Source organism: Notothenia rossii (genome assembly GCF_949606895.1).
Source record: "Notothenia rossii genome assembly, chromosome: 3".
NCBI lineage: Eukaryota > Metazoa > Chordata > Actinopteri > Perciformes > Nototheniidae > Notothenia > Notothenia rossii.
The window spans coordinates 2649201-2659200 of NC_136901.1; the positions used below are offsets into that span (position 1 = coordinate 2649201).

General features: G+C 40.2%; 2 protein-coding genes across 4 annotated transcripts in view; one reads left to right on the forward strand and one right to left on the reverse strand.

Annotated features, from left to right (window-relative positions):
• Nucleotides 1-1004, reverse strand: part of LOC307033973 (uncharacterized protein) — a 3020-nt gene extending 2016 nt beyond the window's left edge. The window contains exons 1-2 of the mRNA XM_079672603.1: nt 933-1004; nt 232-512 (exon numbers count right to left, since the gene is read on the reverse strand). Of these exons, the coding sequence (XP_079528729.1) occupies nt 232-499 (268 nt within the window). The 5' untranslated portion in view covers nt 500-512; nt 933-1004. The remainder of the gene's footprint in view (nt 1-231; nt 513-932) is intronic.
• The window catches only part of LOC307032126 (uncharacterized protein), a 106696-nt gene that overhangs the window by 74638 nt on the left and 22058 nt on the right, over nt 1-10000 (forward strand). The window lies entirely within an intron of this gene.

A 10000-nucleotide genomic window follows, 5' to 3' on the forward strand; every position in this document is an offset into this window, starting at 1 on the left:
GTTAAGTAGCCACACATTTGTTGATAAATCTAAGGGCCCCCAGCTGGCCCTCATGTATATCAGGTTGTGTTTACACAGCTTCAGATATCTGCCTCCTAAAGTGATGTTTTTTTATCATTCATGAAAAACCCACCTTGAATATTTACTTGAATATTAGTTGCTGACCCAGCTAAGGGCCCCAGCTGGCCCTCATGGTTGTATTCAGACACTTTAAGATATCAACACATGTACCAGCATGGCTCCGGGACAGCAGGTATTCGGGCAGCGGAGCCTCGTTCCTCCTCAGGCGAGTTTTGACGCATCGATCTGCTTCCTCAGGGGCCACGTCCACCCCGAGAGCCTTCAGCACGTCCACCACCGCTGTGGCCCCGCAGGCCGAGGCTCCGATCTGCAGAGTCTGCCTCTCAAGGGCCTCCTGGAAGGACCACAGCATGGCTTCATCCTCCTCTTCATCCTCCTCTTCATCGCCTACAGGGACCGGCTCACACTCTGCCTCCATCTGAGGGCCTCACCTGCGCGCACAGGGTAAAGATCACACACACACACACACACACACACACACACACACACACACACACACACACACACACACACACACACACACACACACACACACACACACACACACACACACACACACACACACACACACACACACACACACACACACACACACACGATAAAGATTAGATAACGCACACATAAGTGCATGTATGGTGTGTGTGTGTGTGTGTTTGTGTGTGTGTGTGTGTGTGTGTATGTATGTTTGGTAGCATGTATGTACAGTATGAAGCTAATGTCCAGTAGCCTCTTTAAATCATCATTGATGCAGACTATAATCCTTCTTAGATCGTGTTATTTTCTTAATCTGAATAAACTTTAACATGCTCTGGCACTTTGCTTTTATAGAGTTATAATTAATAATGTCTTACCATCTAGCTCTAGCTACTGAGAGCGAGAATCACAAACAGTCACGTGGTCTCTCTTCGGTGCTTCATTTCCGGTTGAAAAGAGAGGCAAAGTGACCCTCAGCGCCCCCTGCTGGCAGCTTTCAGCCACGAGAAAAGCACTGGGAAAACATGCTAAAAACACAAAATGCACAAGGTGAAAAATGAAGTCAAATGAGTGAATAAACGAGTAAATATAATGCAAATATAAAAAGGAATATCCAACCAAACATGAATTGCTGTATGCTGTTGTCTGGTTGTTGAATAAGAAGTTGTATCTTCTTGTTTTTTTTACAAAAGTGAAGTTTGGTAAGGTGTGTATCGGCTTTTCCAGCTCGTTCTGGGTACCAACGTTAAAAGCACACTTGTTTATTTATTCATTATCAATCATAGCATATATAAATCCTCAATAATGTGTACATATGTATCGTAGAAGTGTGTTTTGGTGTGTCTGCAATGTTCAAAACAACAGATAAAGCCAGAAATCTAGGTGTAGTCATGGACTCTGACCTGAGTTTCAACAGTCACATTAAAACAGTTACTAAATCAGCCTACTATCACCTAAAGAACATATCTAGGATTAAAAGACTAATGTCACAGCAGGATTTGGAAAAACTTGTCCATGCTTTTATCTTCAGTAGACTGGACTACTGCAATGGTGTCTTCACAGGTCTCACTAAAACATCTATTAGAAAGCTGCAGCTGATTCAGAACGCTGCTGCTCGAGTCCTCACTAACACTAAGAAAGTGGATCACATCACTCCTGTTCTGAAGTCTTTACACTGGCTTCCTGTGTGTCAAAGAATAGATTTCAAAATACTGCTGCTGGTTTATAAAGCACTGAATGGTTTAGGCCCAAAATACATTTCTGACCTCCTGCTAAATGATGAACCATCCAGATCTCTCAGGTCTTCAGGGACTGGTCAGCTTTCTGTCCCCAGAGTCAGAACTAAACATGGAGAAGCAGCGTTCAGTTATTATGCTCCAAATATCTGGAACAAACTCCCAGAAACCTGCAGGTCCGCTGCAACTCTGACTACTTTTAAATCCAGGCTGAAGGCTTTTCTTTTTGCCGCTGCTTTTAATTGAACTATTCATATCTTAAACTGTAACTTTTTATTCATGTCTTTTATTATCTTTTCTTTTTAATGACTGTTTTTAAATGCCTTTGTCTGAATGTATTTCATTTTTGTAAAGCACCTTGAATTGCCTTGTGTTGAAAGGTGCTATATAAATAAATGTGCCTTGCCTTACTATACAGGCTCTGATAATGTACACATTTCATACATTAATTATTTTTAATACATTTTATGTTGCTTAAACATGTTTTGTCCATGGAAAAAATGTAAGAAAAAAACGGCATAGTATGTCGAAAAGGTGAGATCAATTATTAACTATTTTTAAAATCAGCCTTCATATATGGCCTATAAATAAATGTTTACAATAAATATAAAGTAAACTAGATGAGAATAAGACCATTTTCAAAGACTATGACAACAATGATTTGCCATGGATAGCCCAACTTTAGCAGGCACAATTCACTGTTAACAAACTAAACCTGAAGATGGTTTATTCTGCCATGGCCCCCCCACAGGATGGTATGACCTGTAGACGCCCCGCCCCCTGCTGGCCAGAGACGCTACATAGGCAAGGGCAGCTGACTGATACGGATGACGCAATGGCAACAGCTCACAACAACTTCGCCAGCTCACGAGACGCACACGGAAGAGTGACCAGAGGGAATAAACAGCAATAACTAGAGTTTCCTGTGATTTAAAAGGTCAGTCAATGGCCAAACGTCCACACAAACTTAACAAATAAGCAAACTAACACATGAGCAATAAATATAAGCAAACAAACACATAAGCGAACAAATAATCATACAAACAAACACGGTACCGCTGTGTTAGCTTACAGCTATGCTAACGCCGGTACAGTTGCTACAGTCCGGCCGAATAAACAAACCGCTCATTGTCAAATTCACCCGAGTCATGGTCACTTCGAAATAATAAAATACTGTGAGAAGTACCATGACATTTCATACTTTGTTTTAATGGACTGTGTGATATGCTACTGTAGTTGTCAGTGGATGAACCCTTCCGGTTTACAGGCTCTGATAATGTACACGCATCACTTCATACATGAATCTCTTAATACATTTTCTCTAGCTTAAACATGGTTTGTCAAGGTGTTTAATCCATTTGTGTTGTATGTTTAGCAGCAGATATACTCTGTCTGCAGTGGTGTTAAGGTGCAGTTTTAATTCATAATGTGCCTATCTTGTAGCTATGATGTGTGTGTATATCTCCACCTTGTGGTCACTAACTGCACATGCTATACACAAGTTATTGAGCCGTTTCCGCTCTACATCCTGAACTCCTCCCTTCGATGCAATGCACTTCCGTTTTGGCGGACTGGGTTTGTTTTGCTAGCTAGCTCCGTTGTGCCGACAAAGCACTGATATCGCAGAGACAAAGAGGATATAACAATTACAACATGAAGAAAAGTGGTTCGGGAACTACGTGTGCGGTAGTTGGTTGCAATCACTCGAGAAAGCACCTGAACGAGTGGTTAGATAGAGAGTGCTACGACCACAAACCAGCACCCAGCACCCAGCCATGTTGTTCATTAAATACAGATAAACACAACAAATACTGCATGCATTGTATTTTTTAATATTATATATGAATATTTTTATAGTGATGTAATTGTGTGGGCTGCTTTTATATTTTAATTTGTAATACCTGTTAGGATTAAACATGTGATCTTTCTTGTTGAAGCCATTTCTTTAGTTTCCTCTAAACAATTAATTCATTCAGTGTTATTTATGTACAGTATGAGCTTAATATGAATGATGAACTGTGTTAAAAGAAATTGTAGCACTCTAAGGAACATATGAAATGCAATAATGCAATAACAGTGCAATAATGAAATTAAATTACATCAAACTTTATTTTCACTCAAACAGTACAGGCACATATGATATATTGCACAGCATAAAGAGATCATGTAAATTGTGCATTATGTAAACAACAGACAACTGTTGGCTCCTGTGGGCATGACCTAAATAAGGCAGTTTATTTTGGTTTTATGCTGGGCCACGTCGTCATGTTATCCTCCCAGTTTTGCACTGAATTCGGGTGGGGGAGAGTAACGCCATCTCCAGTCAAAGAAGTAGAATCGTGTTCCCAAGCTAGCATCACTGTTAGCATCGAAATCGCTGTGTTTACACCAGTGCCCGTCTGACTGTTTACATCGGTTTACACCGACAGACGCTGTGCAAAAGACTTCCGGCGGAAATGAAGTGCATTTGTGTAGTGTCATGGCGCTACCCGTGTTTTGGCGCGTAAACTTGTCTATAAGAAGCGATAGAGAACCGCAGTGACGCGTCCAAAACCCCGGAAGTAAGTTAGCATTTTTAGCACTTCCGGTTCCTTCGTCAAAAAGCAATGCATTTTTTCCATAGTGTTTTGGAAAATAGCTCGAAATAAGGTCTGTGGTTGACACAAATTTAAGACATAAATCACGTTTTGTTCTACGACATTAAATACATCAGCATTGACCCCACTGGTGATTTTTGAAGAGTTTACGTGTCTGAAAAACGATGGTTGTTACTCAGTGGCTGAATAGGACTACAGAAATTGTCGAGGCCGTTGTACGTCATTACGCCGAACACGTAAACCCTCCCGCTAAGTTTGTTTTCCCCTGTGTTCTGCTTGAAAGCAAGTACCTGCCTATCTTTAGTATCTGTATATCTATATCTGACCATTAGAATCTGCATTTTTGAAATTGTTGTTTTTAACACCTTAGTTTTACAAATGATAGAATAATTAATTACCAGTGTTTTCCAATTTTACTCGGCAGTTCGTTTCGTTGGCTAACGTTAGCTGAAGCAAGCGCTACTAGTTAGCTACGCAATGGTTTGTTGCTTTGCTCCGTGTTGCAGCCACAGGTCTTCGCATGAAACGTGCTTGTTCTATCGTTTCCCGAACAATGTTTCCCAAAGGAGAGTCTGGATTCGTGCCATGAGGTAAGCTGATGTTACATTTTTGTCCATATCACGGTGAAATGCAAATAATGGGTAGTGACTGTATCGCCGTTTTAGAGATGGCGCTGCTGAATAGACCGCAACACAAGTAAAGATAATGAATAAATCCTATTAAAACCTGTGTGGCTTATATGATAAGTCTAATTAGTACAAGCAGCATAACGTTTCACCATGTAACTAAAGATTGTAGTCAGGGAAATCAGTTTGACATATTGAACTAATAACAAATCACCTCTGGCTGGCAGAGAACTCTGCTCCATAGCTTCTCTTGGACGTAAAATCACATGTACATTTTACATTTATATTCAATTTAATATTCCACCCCTCACATACTTTTGTATATATAATAACTTATATTTTGTTTTTCTTGTTATGCTGCTGCAACACAAACATTTCCCAAATTTGGATCAATACAGTAATATCTTATCTTAATTAATTAAGAAATATAACTATTAGGCCTGTCACGATAATTAATTTTGTTGGACGATAAATTGTTCTGGAAATTATTGCGATAAACGATAATATTGTCGGCACCGTTTTAATAGCATTTTAGACATAATGGTAATATATAATAATAATTCAAGTACAGCCTTTCAAACATAACTTTTTATTGAACATTCAACATTGCAAATGAAATGTGAAATAATATTAAAATATATAAATTATATATAATAAATAAAACAAATTAATTAAATTATAATAAATTAATTAAATCACACACAACCAAAACAATAAATTAAATAGAGTCAGGCTGGAAAACAGAGCTCTCTCTCTCTCTCTCTCTCTCTCTCTCTCTCTCTCTCTCTCTCTCTCTCTCTATATATATATATCTATATATATATATATATATATATCTATATCTATATATATATATATATATATATATACACCTATATATATATATATATATATATATACACACATATATATATATAAATAAATATGAGCACACATTATCTCAGAAGCAAAAAAAACCTCCTTAAAACAACAGTCAAGTGTACAGTCCACTGTCAAAGACCCAGATGCCTCAACAGGCCATATCCAAATCTGTTTTCTAAGTTTTCGAGCAAGGAACACCAACATGTTTGCATTGTCGGGCGGGGGCTCTCCATCTCCAGCTGCCGTGTTTGCTCCCAGCTGGGAAAACAGAATGGGGTGGTTGTGTTTTAGGTGGTTTAAAATACGTGGTATTGCCTGCTTTTGTCGCTACCTTTTTTAAACCAATGCAACACACCGCCCGGCTCATTCAAGTCCGTAAGTTCGCCTCGTTGATTTGGTTTGAATCCAAAATACTGCCACACCGGAGAATCGAGATGTGTAGTTAGGTTTTGTAACCAATTCCATTTCACTTTAAATTCCCCGCGAGTAAGTCACACGTTTTCTCCCGCTTGTCGCTATATTATTAATTTGGCTGCTGCACGTGCTCGCGGAGTGTCCTGACCTGGCTGTGTGTCAGCCCCGCCCCTCACAGCACGCCTGGCAGCCACAGCGCTCCAGGCTAAAATGCTGGTCACATCTTTATGTAAACGGGAATTTATCGAGCTCAGAAAAGTTATCGAGTCAATTTTTATTTATCGTACGATAAGTCAATTTATCGATTATCGGGACAGGCCTAATAACTATTATAATTAGTGTAGCAGCTGACACCTATTTTCAATATGGATTAATCTACCATTTATTTCTTTAGTTCAATTTTCATCTATAAAAATGTCAAAATAGTGAAAATGTTCACGAGCCTTATCAAAGTGCAAGGTTATATCTTTAGATGTTTTGTTTTAGCCTATGTACTGTATGTCTTAATGCTCTTATATGTGACGGGGTGACTTCCATGAAACTAATATTTTATATCTTCCCAACAGACGAGCTGACAGGAAACCTAACACTCTAACAACATTGCAAAGGCGAGTAAATGTAAATTAAAAACGATTCACAATTTTTTAATTTCTTCTTCTTCCTTGCAGTGAGGTGAAGCTGACCTTGCACTTGGTGCCAGTAAAGATGTTCCTCACGCAGGCTGAACGTTTCTCCTTCCTTACTGACACAGAAGCCCTTGATTTGCAATGCTTCACTAATTGTCATTTCCCTGGCTCCGTAGGGACACTTTACCTCCAGCACAGCGGAAGACCCTACCAGACCATCTGGAGATGCCCCCAACAATCCTGACTCATGGACCTGCATCTGGGTTGCAGTGGTGAATGCCCTGACGCCCTCACATTCATTCATAGTCCCCCACTGTACAGACAAAACACCATCAAAGGCCTGTTGTTGCCCTAGCACCCTGGCAATAAGGGAAGCAGTCACACGCTTTGACCTCAGGACAGCTCCAAAGTTGCTGGCAGTCAACCTTCCTTTCCTGAACAAATGCCAGTTTGGGTTGGTTCGCTGACCAGTGGTAGCCACCTGAATTGCCCTCTGTTGCTCTTCAGACAATGCCATGCTTGCCACAATTGCCTCAGGTCCCTGATGCCCAACAGATTTGATAATTTCAGGAACAGTAAGTGTTTCCAAGCTGCAGTGTTCCTCTTCTGGCTCGGGGGAGAGAAGCCAAGAAATTCCCGAGAACCTGCCCCCGAGTCTGTCCCTCAGCCAGTCACGATCTTCGGAGGTGGGCTCTCTTGTCAGCGGGTTAAATTAGTTATTGGTTGGAGGAAATAGCTCCTCCACTGAATGCGTACGTTTAGCTGCCTTTGGTTTCTTCCACTGACAGGGGGTGTCAGTGCAGCTGAAATTGTGGATGGCAAAGATGGCTCATGCAGCCGCATGGCTGCATTTCCATTCTCCACGTGGGCATTCACATTTTGTGGAGAGAATTCCCCCTTCTCCTGTAGATACCTGTGGTGGTGGGATTGTTTTATTATTTAACACCGCTGCTCGAGTCCTCACTGACACTAAGAAAGTGGATCACATCACTCCTGTTCTGAAGTCTTTACACTGGCTTCCTGTGTGTCAAAGAATAGATTTCTAAATACTGCTGCTGTTCATAAAGCACTGAATGGTTTAGGCCCAAAATACATTTCTGACCTCCTGCTAAATGATGAACCATCCAGATCTCTCAGGTCTTCAGGGATGGGTCAGCTTTCTGTCCCCAGAGTCAGAACTAAACATGGAGAAGCAGAGTTCAGTTATTATGCTCCAAACATCTGGAACAAACTCCCAGAAACCTGCAGGTCTGCTGCAACTCTGACTACTTTTAAATCCAGGCTGATGACTTTTCTTTTTGTCGCTGCTTTTAATTGAACTATTCATATCTTAGACTGCACTGTAACTTTTATCCATGTATTTTTTCTTTTAATGTTTATTTTATTAGCTTTTCTTTTTAATGACTGATTTTAAATGCCATTTTCTTAATGTCTTTCATTTTTTGTAAAGCACTTTGAATTGCCTTGTGTTGAAAGGTGCTATATAAATAAACTTGCCTTGCCTAATAAAGATTTCATGTGACACATAAAATGGATTTGTTGATGGGAATTAATGTGAATAAATTAACTCTAGGTTAATGGTATCGATCAGATCCAGCTAGTTCTAGCTAATGATAGGACTACCTGCTTATTAAAAGACACCTAAACAATAAGCGTCGCTATGCAACCGGGTGAGGCCGCAAAGTATAGCGCAGCATTATGCATTTGTTTACATGCCCACCGGAACCCCGAGGCATTACCAACAGATCAACGCACAATCAACCCATACAGGACATCTCTTTCTCCACATTAAGTGTTAGACATTAGAATTGACTATTCTTGTCTGTCACATACTCTTCTTGTCTGTCACATAAGTGGCGCAAGTTGCGCAACTGATGCGGTATTGCGCTAAACGGAAATGATTTTGAACGGACACTTTGACCGGAGAGATTTAGATTTGCCGGTCTTCAGCACATTTTACCGGTAGTAGTCCGTTAATTACCGGCTAACGGGAACTCTGGGTAGCGCGTCTCTTTAGTAGCGCGCGCAGCTGAGGGTGAGTAAAATATATCAGAAAACAGAACAAGAATCGACAACTCTACCCTCTGCTCACTCTTGTCCTGTAATACAGGTCCAGCCCACACATATGCTCCAGGCCGCAAGGCAGTGCACTTACAACTACAATAAGCATGCTAATGTTAATCTAATACAACTCCGGCGATCCACTATCACCCCCCCCCGCGCTGGTTTTGAAATGCTCCCGATTTCTGAGGTCTCAAGGTTGGCAAGTATGGTTACAACAGCCTGCTAGCAAACACTAAGAATACTTCATAACGTTTTGTGCAATTAATATACATGATGCAACCACACACTATTTGGCCTCAGTTGATTTAAAATCGGACTGAGATTTAGGAATGATTAGTAAAAACATTACTCTGCAAAGGTTTTTTATTTCTGTATTAGTGTCAGCAGATTAACCTACTCTGTCATGGTAATTATTTTTGGTATTTTGTAACCATTTATTTAATAATTTTTTTAAGCATTCTCAGTTAGCTTTTTCGGGCGGGCGGGCAGATAGACGGGCAGATAGACGGGCAGATAGACGGGCAGATAGACGGACAGACAGACAGATAGACAGACGGGCAGATAGACAGACAGATAGATAGATAGACGGGCAGATAGACGGACAGATAGATGGACAGACAGACGGACAGATAGATAGATAGATAGATAGATAGATAGATAGACAAACAGACAGACAGACAGACAGACGGACAGATAGAGAGATAGATAGATAGACAGACAGATAGATAGATAGATAGATAGACGGACAGATAGATAGATAGATAGATAGGTAGATAGACGGACAGATAGACGGATGGATGTATAGATAGATAGATAGATAGATAGATGGATACTTCATTCATCCCAAATTGTGAAATGTTTGGAAACAAGTATAAACACAATAACATTAAATACAAATGAAAGCAATAGACAGGAATATATGCATATACAGTAGAAAGGACACGATGAATATTATAACATTTAATGTAGCCTTACTATGAAGGCTAACCTAAATACGGTGCTTTTCTACAGATTACTTTATT